The following is a 20,064-nucleotide window of genomic DNA, read 5'->3' as shown; positions in this document are numbered from 1 at the left end:
GATCGATCCCTGAGGGTTGACCCTATCGCCGAGCTCAACAGGGTCCGACTTCTCCTCCCCTATCCTGATGGTCGCCATTCGGTTTGAGCGAAAATCTTTTATGTAGCCGAATGTCTTTCGGCCACACCTGGTCTTGTTCAGATTCTGCAACACGCTCGCGTGGGACACGCTGTCAAGCGCTCCCTTCAGGTCGAGGGCGAGTATCGCGTGCCGCGCGTGCCTCGTTGCTATCTTGACGACCAGTTCGTGGAGTTGGATCATCCCGTCTTGGGTGCTGAGATGTTGCCTGAAGCTGTACATCGTCTCCGGTATCTGATCCGTTTCTTCGAGGTTCTTCTGCAGCCGGCGAAGGACCATGCACTCCATCACCTTCCCCACGCAGGACGTAAGGGAGATGGGCGGCATGCTGTCTGTCGTGAGGGCCTTGCCGGGCTTTGGAATGAAGTGGACCTCAGCGTCTTTCCATTCCTTCGGCAACGGCAAGCTCACCCAGGCTTCGTTGATGTGCTCTAGGAGGCCGCGAGCCACTGTACCGCTCATGTTACGGAGTAATTTGTAAGTTATGGTGTCCCTGCCGGGTGTACTTCTCTTGTTACTGTCATCTATCGCTGTCCACAGTTCCGTCATGGTAAACGGCCCATCTAGTTCTTCGTTGTCGGGCCCTTCGTACCTCTCGGGCGGCACCAGGTACTGGCCCTTCTCTGTCTTTAGGTACTTGGCCTTCATGTCTTCCAGCAGCCTGCGGCCGTCTCCCTTGTACATGTTCAATACTTTGGTCGCAGTTCAATGTTCACATGTTCACATGTTCAATACTTTGGTCGCAATACATTGGTCTCAGATTTGCTACTCAGCGGTTAGATCAGATGCCTCGAGAGACACCACGTCTTCCACGTCGAGAGCTTGCCCTGCAGGCCGTAGCAGGTCTTCGTCCAATTTTCCTTACATAGTTTGGCTGCATACTCGGCGATCTGTTTTTTCAAGACTGCTATGCGCTTGGCCAGCTTTCTGTTGTGTCTCTGACGTTTCCACCGCCGCGTTAACGTATTTTGGGCCGCCCACATGTGGTTCAGTCTGGCGTCCACGTACGGTGTCTGCGACGTCGTTGCGATTTCTTGGGTAAATTTATCGAGGGCCTCATTCTGGTCCCTCACACATTCGGTGTGGGTCCTTCGTGTTTCAGCTTGTCCCGATTCTTCCTCGGACACCTCGGCTAGTTTTGGGGTAAACTTTCTCATCTTGTCCCAATCCGTGATCGGTGCCGTCCCCAGCACAGTCCGCTATCGGGAGCCTCGGATCGTGATGCCGATCACACTGTGGTCAGAACCCAGGTCATCTTCGCTTCTCCAGGAGACGTCTAGCGGGCCCGATAACCACGACAGGTCTGGCGTGGTGTCCCTCGCGGCACTGTTGCCTCTTCTGGTACGGCTCGTTCAGGAGGGCCATCTCGTGATCCTCCATTGCTTTGGCCAATGCTTTTCCTCTCTTGGACTGGAACTTACAGCCCCACGTTGTGTTATGGGCACTAAGGTCGCCGAGGATCAGGAGCGGCCTGGTCCCCGCCAACCCTTTCGCCTGGCTCACGATGCGATCAAATTCGTACTGCCGTTGTGACGGCCGGCAGTACGCGCTCATTACAAATAAATTGCTCGAGCTACCAATTTCTTTAGCGTGAATTTCGACCAGCGTGTGCTCGCGCCAGCCCTGCGCCGTGACATGTTGAGTTGCCGCCACTTTGCTGCGGACAAGCACCACCGTTCCGTTCTCCGTGGGGTCCGTGTAAGGGACGTGCCGCGGGAGTCTTGGTTTCGCGTTTGTTTCCTGTAGAGCAATTACATCGCGCTTGTTTTCCTGCCCGTCAATGTGTAATGATAGTTCCGCTTCTTTGTTGCGGATCCCGCGGCAGTTCCATTGGTAACTTACGGTGGTGTCCTCCCCGGTCTTCTTCTTGTGCTTCTTACTTGGCCTCTGCATCATCCTTTCCGGACGTCTCGAGTCGATTGCGGCTTTTCGCGATCGCGCCATTGATTATATCGGCCCGCTCCTTTTTCAGGGACGAGAAGCGGCTCCTCACCGATGTTGAGGATACTTTTGGAGCTAGGCGCCTGTGCTTCACCGATGGCGTGTGCGGCTGACTCTCAACAGCTTCAAGTTGAGCGTCCATTCTGCTTAGCCTTTCATTAATTTGGGAAATTGATGCCAAAATGGCCGTCAGCTCTTCTTCTCGCGGGATCTGTGTCGTTGCCGTGGTCGCGGTCTCTGCGGTCACCGCTTCGTCTCCGCTCGCGGGGCTCATTTCGGCGCACATCGCCTCTTGATTACTTGATGCACATTGTGTGGCCCCAGCCTCTCCCGCCGCCCGCCCTAGGCGGGGCGAGGGGCGGGCGGAGGGTGTCCCTCCGCTGAACCTGCGCAAGCCAGCGGCGTTGTTTGCCTTCGTGCTGTTGTTTTGGGGGCTTGCATTCGTCGAGCTGCCGTTATTCGCCAGCGTTTCGATCTTATTCATAAGCGCCCGTATTTGGGCGTTCTGCTCCTGGATCTAAGAGTTGTGGCGCTCTATGATCCTCTTAAGTTCTATCACTTCTCTACTGTCCTTTTGTGGATTCGCTTGTGACCCCTATATTCGCTATATAGGGGTCGGGAGGGGTTGAGGGGGGCGAAATTGGTGTCGCTGGTTCGAGCGACGGGAGACCTGTTGGTCCAGCCCACCTTTCTCTCGGCAATCCCTCGGCGTCCGCTTGACTCGCTTCGGGACCTCGATCTGGCCCCGGATCTCGAACTGGTCCGGGAGCTCGAGCGACGGTTACCGCCGCCGTTGCCACCTCCGGATGGTGTCTTCGATCGGGAGCGACTCCGGCGGCCGTTTCCGCCGCCACTGTTGTTACTGCTGCGGCCTCGTTGTTTGTCTCTTGTCTCGGTTCCTTCTCCCGGCGTCTTCTTCCTCCGCTTGGCGCCGTTCCCAGCGTCGCCGGCGGATGACGTAGCGCGTCTTGAAGCGGGCTTTGCAGGCCTTGTGCGCGGTCAGGTGTTTGCCTCCGCACAGGCCACACTTCGGGACACATCTGTGGTCTTCGGCGGGGTTGGAGACTCCGTACCCTCGTCAGATCGTGTTCGAAGGATTCGGGCACACGTCCATTCTGTGGCCCACTCTTCCGCACGCATAGCATACGTCGATTTGTTTTCTGTGCAACGTGCACTCCGTGAGCAGGTTACCATATCTCACGTAATTGGGTACTTTGTGCCCTTCGAAAGCAATGACGACTGATCGGGTCTTACCGATTCGGTATGCCTGTAGTTCCGTTGGGTTATGCTTGTGCACAACGTTGTCCTGAATCACCTGGGCCGTATCCTCGAGCGGGATGCCCCTTATGACGCCCTTCACCGTGCCGTGGGGGGGCCACTTCGTAGGTATTTACTTCGTGTGCCGTGCCGCGTATGTCGATCCTTCCTACTGCAGCGTATCGGTCGGCATGCTCTATCTTGGAGGTGCTCACCACTACGATATTTTGCTGTAGGTTGGGGCACACGACGTCTTCACTTGCTTCATTGGCGGGGATCTGTGCCGTCGCCGCAATTGCACGACTTCGTTCAAAGCGAGTCACGTCGCTCACGTGGAGCCCGCCTCGTAGTCGTAATACGATCTTTATGTCGCCGCGCGGCAAGTCTGGCATGCGCGCGCCCTTCAACGATTTGCCCTTGTTTATACGTTCCGCCCTTGAGTGACGTGTATCGCTGCCAGTGGCGCCACCGCTGACGTTGTTCCTCCGACTGTTGACATCAGCCGTGGCCTTGGCGCCATCTTGGCTCGTTTGAAGTACGGCATTTAGGCGTAGCTTGCCCATGCCTTTGTGCCTGACTTTCTCACCGGCAGTTTTCCAGCCTTGCGATCTTGTGTACTGGTCCGGCGAAATTTCGATGCCGTCCACCTCTACAGGCATAGCGGCAATCATCTTAGGTCAATGCGTAATCACCGATGGTTCGATGTTCCGCTGGCGGCTTCACCGAGGCTCGGGCTGGGCCTACCGCTCCCCTTGCCAAGGCCCAAGTCGACGTTAGGCCCAGCGGCAGATGCTCCTCTCGGTACACAAAAGTCCTCTAAATGCGGAAAAAGTGGTCCCCTACCTCGGAATTTGGGTTCCCGGTGGTCCACACAGCTTAATGCATCCGGTCGATGCACTTCCATTAAGGTGCGACTCAAAAATTCGGCAGTTCAAAGAAAAAAAACATGGAGCCCAGGTGAGATGCGTCCGCTCGCTCCCTTCATCGTCTTCCTCTCCCAAGGCACCAGGAGGAGGGGAGGGTGGGCAAGGGGGCGTTCAACCCCGGCGGCTGCTGCATAGGCCAGCGCCTCCTCGACAGCAGGCCTGGGCACTCTACTTTAGGACGTCATGTTAGTTCGAACGAAATTTCCGCTGTCCAGTCCGGTTTGACAGAAGCAGTGGCGTCAAAATCCCCGCGGCTTAGTCGAGAACATCCCCATTAGATCCTATGACAGTCGGGAAGGCAGTATGACGCCTATGATCGAAGTTCACATGCCTTGTACTATCTAGGAGCCGCTGGCATAGCGCGGCAGTTCGCAGGCTCTATTTTAGAAGCAATCTGCGAAGGTGACAGAGTGTGCCGAGCGCTGATAGATTCGTGTGTGCTGTGTCTTTGCTGAAGAGTACGCATTTGGGCTGGTTGGTTCATGATTACGAGCAATAAAAACAGCGCTAAACGACAGGACGAGTGAAGGGACACAGACAACAGCGCTGACAACATCACCGGTCTTTGCTGTTTCGTACGCGTGGAAGGGAGAGGCAGCACGAAGGTTAATTCGCTCGCTGCTGCTGCCGTGCTTGTTCAGTCCAGCGTTTGAACAGTGGTTTTCCGCGGTCATCGACGGAAACGTGTTCATGTTTGCTTTGGCGAGCGTGACACCATGCGTGTTAATTTAGCTACACTCTAAAAAAATCCACGCTTATTTAAGTGTGCGTTTACAGTTTTTTTACATGCTTAATCTAAGCATGACATTTCTTCAGGCTTACCGATCATGCCTACTAGGAGTCATCAGCAACCCCACTTCACGCTTAGCAAGCGTGATAAGGACCCCTATACACGCGTTTGTTATTGGCGTGATGATCCTCCACGCTTAGAGCCGGCACCTGAGGAACAGGGTCTGAGGTGGAAGGGGGATAGGGTGCGGAGCACGCCCCATCGCCCCTCCACTGCGTGCGTGGGATGCAACGAAGAAGCAGCGGTTTCCCTCGGTTTAGGTCCCTTCTCCGAAGCGAGCTTTGCTCCCCACGCTCTTCGCAGTCCTCTTCTTTAACTTCCGCTTCGCCGGTGCGGACTGTAACGGACCAAGACGCCACAGCAGTGCCAGCAGGTCGGCGAAGTAGAAGTTTAACATGCTGCAGAGAGATTGCGCAAGACGCTCCCGCAGGTGACACTAAAACTAGTCCACCAAGAAGGAGCTTTGCTAAGGCCTGAAACATTTCAACGACGCCAAGAAATGTAAAACGCCCCTCGGAATCTCCTTTCACAAAACGACGACTGCCTTTTAAACCGTGCTCTGCGCTGTCGCGCGTTCGAAGATAGCGAGCCGTGCAGCATTAGCACCCATTAAAATCCTCCTACTAGTGCGCTCTTCTTCCGATTGTTGGCCGGAAATACCTGAACAAATTATTTTTCACTAGCATCTTTTTCTGAGAAAGGCAAATATTCTAAGCAATGAAATAAAGAGACAAATTTCTTCCTGGGGTAAAACCTTTATTTATGGTATTTATTCCCAGAAAACGGGATACAACGAAACGCTGATGTTTAAAAACAAACCTTACGAAGTTAAAGGGTTTTGAGATCGCTGAGAAAGCCTAAGTCTCTATATGAGCCTGATTTAAATGCGTAACGAAGTGAAAAAATTCTTTCATTTTGTTTGCGCCTATGTTAGTTCGTTTCTGGCTATATAATTAATTGCACAAAGCCGCGCACTTGGCCATATACTGTCGGATATGGCATATATTTTATACAATGAAGGCATAGGCACATCACTAGTGCCTTTTCTAGGGATGTGTCATCACAGATCTCAATGTTTTCCTGCTCATAGCCGCAGATGGGGAGCCTTGTTTCCCCCCAGACAGTGCAGGGCCCTATAAGATAATTTGGCGGCATCTGAAAAAAAAGGTCTTCATAACCAGAGTGTATTGCTTTAGAGGTGAGTCTCGTTTCTTTAAAACAAGAATGGTAACTATTCACCACTTGCCTTTTCACTGCTTTAACATTAATTGCACTTCTTCTGACAAGTCTGCTATTGACTGCTCTTCAAATTTTGCAGTTTGAAAGTTTTTAGAAGCAGGTGATATGGTAAAGAGGGTCAACTCGCCGCAGTAATGAGGGCATGCTTTGCAAGCCTGAGTGCCAGGCTTGCTTCTAAAGTGAAGTAGGACGGCTCAATAAATTTCAGTACTTTTGATACGATCAGAAGAAACTTTCAGAATTTTTGTTCATTTTCATCAATCCTACTTCCAAACCTTAGTTTGCTTTCAAATGCGACATTGAAAAAGAAAGGAACAGTGTGCATACCGCATCTAGGTGAGAAACGTAGCTGCAACTCATTTTAGTTGGTCCTGCTCTACAGAAAACGAAGTCTAAAAACTACTGCGAGCACCAACAAATCATAAAATAAAGCTAAGTGCGGCATTATAGTTCACAGCTATTTCGACCGAATGAGTGAGTTACAGATGTGCAAAAAATTTGCGTCACGCAGCTGTCTACAGATATTGAGGTAACTATTGTCAGACGCACTTCACATTGCCAGACGCATTTAGCATTCGGTGAGTAGTGACACGACATTTGCGACTCTTCATTTTTGCGTTACATGTAGGCCTGACACCTCAAAACCCCAACAAATGCTGGCATGGTTTGGAGCGCCGGCCTAATTTCATATAATATCATTTGTGCTGCAATTTTGGGCTTCCTTTCCCAGGAGGTCACTGTCGTGCAGTCGTGATACAGCAGAGGGTCGTGAAGGAGCAGGACATCACAAAATTTAGGTGCAGGCTCCCGCTCGCTCGGTTGCCTCTTATGCTACTGCTACTTGCCTGATTCGATGTAGCAGTGTAGCAGACCACCGAAAACGCCGGAGAAATCGAGAATGTCACTATGCCCAGCTCTCCACTGGACCACTTTATGCGTCATGATTTCACAACACAGTAAATTCCAGAGAACCGAAACCGGAACTGGCCATAGAAAAGGTAATGTGGAAGTGTACGAGGGTTGCGATGCGGGCTTGTCGTTAACCCATCTTGAATAGGTATACCCACAGCGCGATAAAAGACAGAACAAAAGAAGACGCACCAGGGCACACACGTGGTGCTAACTTGCAACAACGTTTTGCTGTCAATAACCAGGTTGCATTCATACGCCCAGCCATCATGAGTCACAGCCACGTCAACATGTGCGGAGGTGTCTTCCTGAATAGCTCACTGTAGGGTAAAATCCACTGTGCAGCGTCCCCAGGCAACTTTACGCTACACAGTGATATGCATTTCGCACCATTCTTGCCCTGCTGATGCACGAATATGTGAAACAGCAATTGTGTAAACGATGCTTAAACGACAGCGAAGGAACCGACCTAAGTGCGACGCTTGCTCTCTCTCAGGACTTCGTGATATGCCATCCTCTCCCATTCTTCCATGTGTACGGATTGAGCGTGGTTCTGGGTCGGACGTTGATACCTGGCATCAAAGCAGTAGTACCCTCAAAAAGCTACGACCTCACTTCCATCTTCAAGGCCATCCAAGAATACAGGTACGTCAGCCATAATCTATGGAACTCTGTCCCACATGCCGGTGAACACATCGCAAACTGCGCTTTTCTATTTTTTTAAAATATATAGCAAACAAGGCTGGTCTAGGAGATGCATGCTAGTCATGTTAGTTTCGCACATAATGGAGAAAGCAGGAGCACATATGCTTCCCTCACGTTAGGTGTACGTAATTTAAAACGGAAAAATATCCAGACGCGGTTGCTTAGTAGCTATGGTGTTACGCTGCCGATCTGGACGTCGCGGGTTCGATTCCAACCGCTGCTGCCACATTTCCGTAAAAACTGAATGCAAAAAAGAAATCTGTTTTACTTACGTACATAGATTTACATAAAGGGTACAGAACCCCAGGTGGTCCAAAATATTCCGGAATTTTGCACTACGCCGTTTCTCATAATCGCTTCGTGATTTTGGCACGTAAAGCCGCAGGATTGATACACATAAATGTAACGGCAAAATATCTGATTCTCAAGCACTGGCTCAAAGGAAGTCGCTGCGTTGCGTTTGTCTATATCAACTAGTGTACAGCTTTCAGTGGAAGCGCCTGTCAATACAGTCAATTGGCTCAGAAATGAAGATAAATCTTCGGGAGTTAAACAGTCTTTTTATGGCATTACCACTTAAGTATTACTCATATATTATGTTCCTCAAAAAATATAATCGTTGTAATTACTGATGCGGAAACGATGGCTAATAAATTATGAATCTTTAAAATAGGACATCGTTGAGGTAGTACGCACAAGAAAGGCATACAGAAAGAGACAAACCATGCGCAGTGCTATATGCTTTCTGTGTGCCTCTTCTACGTCAGCATCCTTAGCACGTTATCACATAAAGAAGTCGCAGTTTCACCCGAAACGCGAGACATCGATTGCGATAGCAAATAATAGATAGCTAGGCAAAGTAACAATATAAGCTTTATGGTCTGTTTAAAGCTGTAAAAATTCGCTTATTAACTAAATTAACAAGCATGGTGTCAGCGCGCACAGGCAAACATGACCACATCGCATTCGAGGACCGCGGACGCTCGGTGTCAAAACGCTGGCGTAACGACGCTCGGAAGCAGCAGCGAGCGAAGTGACATTCGCGCTGTCTAGCGCTTCAACGCAGACCCAGCGGCGAGAACACAGCACAAACAAAAGTATGAGCCGTCGGCAAACGTAGACTCTGCCTCCAGCGGAGATCGCTTTCAAGATACGGCCCGCGCGACCACGCAGTACGCAGCTACTGCCAGAGTGCAACAGCGCCTCCCCCCCTCCCTCCCCTCCCCGCCGTGCCTCGTGCGCGGCGGAAGACGGTGCGCTTCTTCCCCGCTTTCATCCCCTACGCGCGCGAGATTCAGCCGCGAATGTCGGCTCCCCTCACAAGCTTTCAGTCGCACATAAAGCATACCGTGCGCGGCGATGGTGTTATCGCCCTTGGACTTTATACAGAACATCACGGCGGCGCCGACGACGGTGCCAAAATGCGTTTGGAGTGTCCATATAATTGCTATCGCAGTAAAAGCTTAACGCTAATAAAAGCACCACTACTGCAATTCAAGCTCAGAACTTGCACACCTCGCACACGGCCATCAACGCAGTTGAGTTTGTGTGCCCCGAAGACGCAACTCGGTGGTTTTTTTCTTCAGCCTTTCTCTAGCGAGCATGTAAACGAATTTTTCATTTATTTTATATGTAAAGCCTTTAAAGTGAATTGCGCCAGTTCTACTTCGTAAGCAGTTGTTGCAAGAAATCTGCATTATTTTGCTGCTTTCATGGTGATACTCTAAACTATAACAATAATTTCCAGAATTAAAGAATGAACATTGGAATCACAGTGTCAACAACATATTTGCATAGCATATTTCGTAGTACAGGTTTTAGTTCTTTGCACTATCAAAGTTATCTTTCAATTCCAGGCTCTGAGCCTCCACGCAATTATGATGTGCCTCTGTGAGCTATGCTACAACTGCGGCAGTATTGCAAAAGCGACGTGCAACCGCCGCGACCAGAAACCCAGGTGATGGCATGCGCAGTGGCTTACAAATTAAAAATTAGGTCATGAGGGTTTACGTGCCAAAACCACTATATGATAATTAGGCATGTCCGAATGATAGGCTCCGGATAGTGAGCGCGGAGAGGAACAGAGTGCACCGTAGACCTGGGCAAAATTCGTGCAGTTCAAGGTCACGCTATCACAAGTGCAGCCAGTACTTGTTCAGTCTAATATTCCAGTTCATTCCAAAATGACTTGAAAATTTTTTTTTTATTTTTACCTGGAACCTGTGTCCAACGTGTTAAGTCTTGTTTGTTTGGCGCGTGTTCACAGCAATGTGAAAATGTGAAAGCTAGAGTTAGAAGCCTGCTGTCATGAATATTGCACAACGTAAGTTCCGATATCTGCCAGCAATAATCGTTCGCATGCACATCCTGTCCACACCCGCTAAACACAAATCTATCCCACTTTACTGCGGTCATGGGCTTTTTCCGCAGGTGCACAGATGTCTGTGGATCCCCGACGATGTACGTGGACATGATCAAAAGTCCGCTGCTGAAGCAGTACGACGTTTCTTCCCTCAAAAGAGGTCAGCAGCTTTTGTTCTATTTTCGCCCGATATAGGTGAACTGCCAGCGCTCATTTTTGCACACACATATACTAGAATTCTTCGTGAGTCAGCATTTTCATTTTAGGTACTCCAGTATGAAGCTACAGAAAATATTTCACATTATTAAAGAATTAACTGTTTATGTGTATTTTGGCTCATAGAGCGTTCTTCAGGACGGTAAATTTTCCAGCAGAGTTTAGCGTCGTCTTGTGACGTCAAAACCTAATATTTAGGGGCGACATCAATTTCTGTAGTGAAGCTAGTGTGCTGTCAGGACAAGGCAACTACTGACATCATGGCAGGAAGCATTTTTCTCGCGTTAAGGCAGGCCTACAACTTAACTTGTATTGCTTCTTGAGTCATTGTCCACTGATCCTAATTATTCGTTACTACTATGGAGCCCACGCCATTTATTGCGTCTTAAAGTGGCAAGCATACAATCATGCTGTAGAAAAGCGCACATAATGGCCTCGACTGTCATGTCTACGCGCTCATGTTCTCTAGTGTTTTACGAGGTACCAATAGCCAGCAGCGTTGTGTAGCTAGATTCGAACGACCCACAACATGGCAATAATCACACAATGTATTTGAGCGTTTTAACATTTTGATATTGTTCTGAACGACAGCCAATTAAGCAATGTCCCATGATGCACTGATTTCTTACAACATCAAAGGGGCCTGCGCGAAACAGCACATTTTTTTAAAGACTACCCCATTTAACAGAGTAAATCGCCTATTTCTCTCTCTTGACAATTCGCTAGATTTTTACAGCGTTTATTATTTACCCCGTCGTGTGCCCATGTATACACAGTGCGTGAACGAGAAAAGGCGTTCTGTTAGGACACCGTGAGTTAACGTCCCCACGAGGGAAATATCATAAAAGTAATATGACTGAAACGCATTAAAAATATCAAATAAATCTTCACTGGGCGTTTGAGCTTTCAAGACTAATAGGCGCAATACTGCTCGAGCCTATCTCAATGAAACATTATTGATCCGATAATCCTATAGCATAGCAATATTTAAACCGCACATTGATATTCTATCGGGCCCGCCATTGTGACTTAGTGCCTTTGGCGTTGCTCTGCTAAGCATGTCGTCGCGGAATCAAATCCCGGTTGTGGCAGCCGCATTTCGATGAGGACGAAATGCAAAAGCGCCTGTGGACCGTGCATTGGTTCCACGTTAAAGAACACCAGATGGTCCAATGTAATCACCGCTCCCCACTACGGCGTGCCCCATAATCATATCACGGTTTTCGCGCGTAAAACCCTCGTCTCGGAACAAGTTATCCTTCTTTTCCGAAGCACTACGGTAACGTTGTCGAGGGACGTTTCACTTCGCATTGGGCTACACGATATGACAATATTGAAGCAATGTCGAAATAAGCAAGTAGCTCAGGGTACCGATCTTGTGCACGTTTTATAGTTTCTTGAAATCTTGTTTTTCCGCCGTCACAAGTGAGATGCACTGTTCAATAAAGGCGTGCATAAACGTTTTTAAATATAGTTCTCTCGTATCATTTTACCAGGATAACTATAGTCAGCCGATAACCCTACATTGTAAAGATATATTTGCATTATGTTTATGGTAATATTATAACAAACAGTTCGTTATATTATATTAGAGTATCACACACTCCGCTTAAGACTGTGCAGCCCCGAGTAAGTGATGGCACTAGGCTACTCCACTGACATGCAACCCTAAGAGATGTACACTTTGATAACGCTCCGACTACAACTCTTCGTTCAGACTGGAAGATTTCCGGTCAACGACAAAATTGACAATCGCGACATTTACGTAGCATGACAAAAATCCATCGCGCCGATCGGTTCGAAAGCGCTTTTCGTCGCCGGAAAATCAGTTACCAAGGAAGCTAAACTGAGCAATTGGTATTGATTCATGTCGAAAATTTCGTACAGCTGGCTAGCATACCATCTTGTAGTACAACACGGGTCATTACGATTTTAAATTTGCATGGAGCGAAACGATACACTGGTGTAATTTGTTCACGACATATCTGCATTTTTTTGTGCGTGCACTGTAGTTTATCTTTTTTGGATAAACACATACCGAACACTAAGCACAAATCTGGAGCAAGCATGCGAGACGTAACCTGACGAGCTTCAGGGCTTGCACAACGCATCGCGTGAGACTTGGCTGGTGGTAATGAGCATCTCGTCAAGCGCGACGAGAGTTCCACTGTGAACGCGGCCCACTTTTGGCCAACGGGATCCCACGTGATTGTGCGAGAGACACCTTCCCAATGCGGACATGCCTTAATTGAGATACGTTCTCATTGGACTAACATTTTGAGTAGTTTAGCTCATCTCCTGCGAACAGGAGTTGAAGGCTTTTGGCTCCTTGGTGCGTTGCGAAATGCCAACACCCATCTCGAACCATAAGCCATCGTTTGGGCCATCATATGGTCCGCTTTGTCAAGCAATGTGCACTGGTCTCTATGGATAGGTCTCTCGATCCTGTCTTGTTTTATGCAGATAATCATAATTAGTCCATCACGACATGCACAATGAAGGTATATTTCTCCTTTCAGGTATTTCTCTATAGAAAGCATTGATTATAATCGGCAAACAGTGGTCTCCCCTACAGCAAAAAAAATATGAAATATATAAAAAGCCGCAGTTTCGGCCGAAAGCCGAAGCATCGATACCGACAGCAAATTATAAACAGCTATGCGAAGTAAGGATAGTAGTTTTACCGGCAGTATAAACTTGTTAACATTCGCTTATTAACTAAATTACCAACCACGCTGTCACATGCGCCGTGGCAAATATAAACGCATTTCACTGGCGTAAGTAATAGTGGCAGCAGAAGCGAGCGAATCACCTTCTTGCTGCCTCCCTCTCCAACGTAAACTAACTAAGCTGCGAAATCACAGGGCACACTACACTAACAGCCCTTGGCGCATCAAGACTCTGTACCCATAGCAGATCACTTTCAAGATGGGGCCCGCACGGTCGTGATCAGGCGCTGCCAGAATAGAACCTCCCCCCCCCCCCCTCGCTCTGCTGCTCTGCGAGCGATGCAAGGCGGCGCGTTACCTCTCCGCCTTCCTCTCTTGCGCGTGCGGAATCGAGCCACCATACTCGGCTCACCCTCGCACGCTTTTCCTCGCACCCAAATCATACTGCGCGCGACCGCGATATTACCGAACTTGCTCTTTTTACGGAACGTCTCGGCGATTCCGACGGCAACGGCAGCGGTAATGCGTCCGGAGTGTCCATTTACCTGCTATCGCAATAACACAATGCCTGGACCATAGGGAGACTGCGCGTCCCCGAGTGAATTACTGCGCTAAGATGCGCGCATATCAAGCACGGAGCCAAGCAGCTTATGATGAACATACCGAAGCACGCGCCTCGAGCTGCCCAGTCCCGATCACCTTCCCCTCCACTATGCCTTAATAATTAAGTAAGTATGGGGTTTTACGGGCCAAAATCACGATTTGATTATGTGGCATGCCGTAGCAGGAGACTCCGGAGATTTGGACCACCTGGGGTTCTTTAACGTGCACCTAAATCTAAGTACACGGGTGTTTTCGCATTTCGCTCGCATCGAAATGCGGCCGCCATGATCGGGATTCGATCCCGCGACCTCGTGCTTAGCAGCCCAATACAACCGACCATCATCTTTAACCACCCTTCTTTGCTGTCACTTGTCGAATAACTCTTCAACATTAAGAAATATTCATTGTAGTTATTCGCAGCAACCTAGCAGTATTCGTTCATTTGTCATTTTTATCTAAATTTATTCAACCTCGTAAGGTCCACTTTCAGTATTTACATTCGAGGGTAGCATATGCACAAGAGGCACGTCACTGCTACAATACCATGCAGAAATTAGTGGCGGAGGTACGAAAAGAGTTGTGTAAAAATAGAAAATAGTATACGTAGAAAAGAAAGTTGCATATAGCAATGCACTTATGTAAGGGTAAGCATAAGCAATGCGGTATTTTCGTAACAGATAAAACGTATGGGATCTGTTAAAATACTGGCTGTTTTTTTCATTGACAATTCATTCGAGCTCTTTTCAATGGAGACTCACCCTATAGCTTTGCACAAAAATAAAAACCGAAAAAATTAGGGCAATATAATAGCTCAATATTTTCAAGAGAACTTTCTTTATTTTTTTAAACATCTCTGTCCTCACACTCATTTTGCTATGGGCCTTTGCTACCTACTGCTCTTCGTGCTGACCCTCCTAAGCAATCTGCTCAGTTAAAATTTAGCAGGTTAAGCCTATTTCTTATTTGAAAATGATTGCAGTAGAAGGTGCACGTGTAGTACTCTTTAGAGCACTGGAATTAGAGCCGCAATATAGTGCTGGTTTCAATTTCTGAAAGTGTTGCGGAACTGTTCGTTTTATGATATTTTTTTTTTATTTCGACATTCTGCAGACCATTTGGTTTTAGAAGGAGGGACACATTTCCAGTACTTAGAAAACAGAAGAATCCACTCAATTGCACGAACCCTGCAAACAAGCTTGCGAATAGAACATTTGAACGATGACCAAACAAATAAAGGAATCTAAAACACTTGTGATATGCTATGATTATGTACTGAGCAGGGAAAGATATTGAAGTTATCAGACAAAGCATTAAGGCAACACTAGAACTTTCGGCGTACTGAAGCAAATGTTCGTGTAACACACCCTTAAACTTCTTGCCTTTATTAACTGAATCCGCAGTAATGTGTCAATGCTTGAAGTAAAATTAAAGGAGCAGAAGTAAGACATGGGCAAGACAGAACATCACAGTAATTTTACTCTATACCGTGACCTAACAGACCAGCAGGAAATTTTGTTATATTATGCTTCAATAGTACAAGAAGCCGTTCCTAATCACTATAACTGCTTCAATCATCATCATCATCATCATCATCATCATCAGCCTAGTTACGCCCACTGCAGGGCAAAGGCCTCTCCCATACTTCTCCAACTACCCCGGTCATGTACTAATTGTGGCCATGTTGTCCCTGCAAACGTCTTAATGTCATCTGCCCACCTAACTTTCTGCCGCCCCCTGCTACGCTTCCCTTCTCTTGGAATCCAGTCCGTAGCTCTTAGTGACCATCGGTTATCTTCCCTCCTCATTACATGTCCGGCCCATGCCCATTTCTTTTTCTTGATTTCAACTAAGATGTCGTTTACCCGCGTTTGTTGCCTCACCCAATCTGCTCTTTTCTTATCCCTTAACGTTACACCCATCATTCTTCTTTCCATAGCTCGTTGCGTCGTTCTCAATTTCAGCAGAACCCTTTTCGTAAGCCTCCAGGTTTCTGCCCCATATGTGAGTACTGGTAACACACAGCTGTTGTACACTTTCCTTTTGAGGGATAGTGGCAACCTACTGTTCATGATTTGAGAATGCCTGCCAAACGCACCCCAACCCATTCTTATTCTTCTGGTTATTTCAGTCTCATGATCCGGATCCGTGGTCACTACCTGCCCTAAGTAGATGTATTCCCTTACCACTTCCAGTGTTTCGCTACCTATCGTAAACTGCTGTTCTCTTCCGAGACTGTTAAAGAGTACTTTAGTTTTCTGCAGATTAATTTTCAGACCCACCCTTCTGCTTTGCCTCTCCAGGTCAGTGAGCATGCATTGCAATTGGTCTCCTGAGTTACTAAGCAAGGCAATATCATCAGCGAATCGCAAGTTGCTAAGGTATTCTCCATCAACTTTTATCCCCAATTCTTCCCACTCCAGGCCCCTGAATACCTCCTCTAAACATGCTGTGAATAGCATTGGAGATATCGTACCTCCCTGTCTGACGCCTTTCTTTATAGGGATTTTGTTGCTTTCTTTGTGGAGGACTACGGTGGCTGTGGAGCCGCTATAGATATCTTCCAGTGTTTTTACATATGGCTCGTCTACACCCTGATTCCGTAATGCCTCCATGACTGCTGAGGTTTCGACTGAATCAAACGCTTTCTCGTAATCAATGAAAGCTATATATAAGGGTTGGTTATATTCTGCACATTTCTCTATCACTTGATTGATAGTGCGAATATGGTCTATTGTTGAGTAGCCTTTACGGAATCCTGCCTGGTCCTTTGGTTGACAGAAGTCTAAGGTGTTCCTGATTCTATTTGCGATTACCTTAGTAAATACTTTGTAGGCAACGGACAGTAAGCTGATCGGTCTATAATTTTTCAAGTCTTTGGCGTCCCCTTTCTTATGGATTAGGATTATGTTAGCGTTCTTCCAAGATTCCGGTACGCTCGAGGTTATGAGGCATTGCGTATACAGGGTGGCCAGTTTCTCTAGAACAATCTGACCACCATCCTTCAACAAATCTGCTGTTACCTGATCCTCCCCAGCTGCCTTCCCCCTTTGCATAGCTCCTAAGGCTTTCTTTACTTCTTCTGGCGTTACCTGTGGGATTTCGAATTCCTCTAGGCTATTCTCTCTTCCACTATCGTCGTGGGTGCCACTGGTACTGTATAAATCTCTATAGAACTCCTCAGCCACTTGAACTATCTCGTCCATATTAGTAACGATATTGCCGGCTTTGTCTCTTAACGCACACATCTGATTCTTGCCTATTCCTAGTTTCTTCTTCACTGTTTTTAGGCTTCCTCCGTTCCTGAGAGCCTGTTCAACTCTATCCATATTATAGTTCCTGATGTCCGCTGTCTTACGCTTGTTGATTAACTTAGAAAGTTCTGCCAGTTCTATTCTAGCTGTAGGATTGGAGGCTTTCATACATTGGCGTTTCTTGATCAGATCTTTCGTCTCCTGCGATAGCTTACTGGTTTCCTGTCTAACGGCGTTACCACCGACTTCTATTGCGCACTCCTTAATGATGCCCATGAGATTGTCGTTCATTGCTTCAACACTAAGGTCCTCTTCCTGAGTTAAAGCCGAATACCTGTTCTGTTGTTTGATCCGGAAATCCTCTAGTTTCCCTCTTACCGCTAACTCATTGATTGGCTTCTTGTGTACCAGTTTCTTTCGTTCCCTCCTCAAGTCTAGGCTAATTCGAGTTCTTACCATCCTGTGGTCACTGCAGCGTACCTTGCCGAGCACGTCTACATCTTGAATGATGCCAGGGTTCGCGCAGAGTATGAAGTCGATTTCATTTCTAGTCTCACCATTCGGGCTCCTCCACGTCCACTTACGGCTAACCCGCTTGCGGAAAAAGGTATTCATTATACGCATATTATTCTGTTCTGCAAACTCTACTAATAATTCTCCTCTGCTATTCCTAGAGCCTATGCCATATTCCCCCACTGACTTGTCTCCAGCCTGCTTCTTGCCTACCCTGGCATTGAAGTCGCCCATCAGTATAGTGTATCTTGTTTTGACTTTACCCATCGCCGATTCTACGTCTTCATAAAAGCTTTCGACTTCCTGGTCATCATGACTAGATGTAGGAGCGTAGACCTGTACAACCTTCATTTTGTACCTCTTATTAAGTTTCACAACAAGACATGCCACCCTCTCGTTAATGCTATAGAATTCCTGTATGTTACCAACTATTTCCTTATTAATCAGGAATCCGACTCCTAGTTCTCGTCTCTCCGCTAAGCCCCGGTAACACAGTACATGCCCGCTTTTTAGCACTGTATATGCTTCTTTTGTCCTCCTAACCTCACTGAGCCCTATTATATCCCATTTACTACCCTCTAATTCCTCCAATAACACTGCTAGACTCGCCTCACTAGATAGCGTTCTAACGTTAAACGTTGCCAGGTTCAGATTCCAATGGCGGCCTGTCCGGAGCCAGGTATTCTTAGCACCCTCTGCAGCGTCACAGATCTGACCGCCGCCGTGGTCAGTTGCTTCGCGGCTGCTGGGGACTGAGGGCCGGGGTTCGATTGTTGTATTCATATAGGAGGTTGTGGCCAAGTATTGCACCAGGGTGGCCAATCCTGCTCTGGTGAGAGAGTGCGTTACCGGTTCTGGTCACCGGGATCAGGCCGCACTCCAGGCCTGTTTGTGCAATTTTCTCAACACACGGTTGTTTTTTTTTTGTATTTTCCGGTGGAGAATAGCGCGGCACCGGGATTTGAATCACGGTCCTCTGCTTCAATAGGAGCCTCAAAAGTATTTTCTAGTGTGCTCCGCGTTGTGTCTAAAGAATAGAAATCAATGTGAGATAAGTTTTCAGGAGAACCGTCTGTTTTTGTAGACAAGAGGATGGGCTGTATTTTTCGTCTCGGGGGAAGCGTGCGCACACTATCTATATAACAAGGAGGCAGCTGATGTCTACTATACTACTGCTATACTACTGCAGTCTACACTTGCCAAAAATAACGCGACTACATTTGTTGTTACATAAGGCCTTCTGTAAATGCTGGCAGCAATTATGAAATAAAAAAATAAAAAAAGTATATAAGTTCGAGCTGATAAGTATCTTTTGTAGTGCCCGAGTCCCATACTGAAAAAATGAAGGTCGTTCACGGTATTTGTAACCAGATGAGCCTAAGCAGGCATCCGGACGATCTTCTAGCTCATAATTGCGGCTCGCAGTAAAAAAAAAAAAAAAACGGTTATCGAATGCTAGACTAGACTGGCCGCATCACGTCGTCGTGGCACTGAATTCAATAGACTAATATGCGTCTATATAGCATATGTGGCCAAGGCCGTGGACCGTGATGCCACAGAGAGCTCGTTTTCCAGCTAATAACTACTCGACACAGTGAAAAAGGGGGAACCAAACAAGATCCAGGTATCTAGCATTACTAGCAAAGCTGTTTTTTGTTTGTTATGTATTCGAAAATAAAGACGAGTCATCCTTTGCCTATGGGTGCTGTTATTTAGCCTCAGATTGTGTCTTTTCAACTTGTCGGACTTTAAGCAAGCCGGCTCCACCGTTCGTAAAAGGACATAGAGCGCCTACCTTGTGTTTGTTTTTGAACTGGGTTGTAAGATCATTATAAAAATAAGACGGCGACTTATTACTATGCCAACATGTGCAATTTCTTTTTTTCAGTTGAGTGCGGGGGCAGCATTGTAACGCCGTCATTACGAAAGCTTGTTCGAGAGAAGCTCAATATTCCAATGAGGGTAAGTTTGAATTATTTCTGTATTTTCGTACGCTAGCAGTAGGATGAAAGTGAGCAAAAATTGTACGCATTGCCGTTAGTTGTCAAGCATTTAATTAACGGCTGTACATCAGCTCCACTTTACATGTACTCCAACATGTAAATTGGATCCCCATATATTTATATAGTTTGAGCTTATACTTAAATATACTTTATTAGGAATGGTTGAACATGATGAAGATCCTAGGCTGCACCAAACTTGCTTCTAGTTTCAGCGCCTGGATTATGCAAAGCAAAGTCTTTAACAAAAAAATGCGATTACCTGTGACATTTTTGTCGCTGAACATCGTTTTTGGTCCTAGTTTTGTTCAGGACCAAAGGTGACTAATTTTAGAGTAATTATGTGTACACAAATACATGCTAGTTAGCAGTTAACAGTTCATAATTGGTATACATCTACATTAACAAAGTATTTCGGCGTGGATATGATCCGATATCTATTCCACTCTAACGTACACTAAGCCACTACGCCCCGTGTTATTGACCGCGCGGAGAGTGACTACATCGTGATAATGACTACGCAGAGCACCATCAACAGTGCGCGCTGTTTGCGGCAGGCTACACACTTCAAAAAAAAAGAAAGCAGGCAGTCTGATTTTCGCCTA

At 47.2% G+C, this 20,064-nt stretch overlaps 1 protein-coding gene across 1 annotated transcript in view; it reads left to right on the top strand.

Moving 5' to 3' along the window:
- Nucleotides 1-20,064, top strand: part of LOC126535301 (medium-chain acyl-CoA ligase ACSF2, mitochondrial-like) — a 181,613-nt gene that overhangs the window by 113,742 nt on the left and 47,807 nt on the right. Inside the window, exons 10-12 of the mRNA XM_050182193.3 lie at nucleotides 7,637-7,785; nucleotides 10,276-10,367; nucleotides 19,348-19,421. Coding sequence (XP_050038150.1) covers nucleotides 7,637-7,785; nucleotides 10,276-10,367; nucleotides 19,348-19,421 — 315 coding nt within the window. The remainder of the gene's footprint in view (nucleotides 1-7,636; nucleotides 7,786-10,275; nucleotides 10,368-19,347; nucleotides 19,422-20,064) is intronic.

This window comes from Dermacentor andersoni, chromosome 7 (genome assembly GCF_023375885.2).
Source record: "Dermacentor andersoni chromosome 7, qqDerAnde1_hic_scaffold, whole genome shotgun sequence".
NCBI lineage: Eukaryota > Metazoa > Arthropoda > Arachnida > Ixodida > Ixodidae > Dermacentor > Dermacentor andersoni.
Note: the sequence above shows the minus strand (reverse complement) of the source record. Positions and strands in the feature narration are given on the sequence as shown.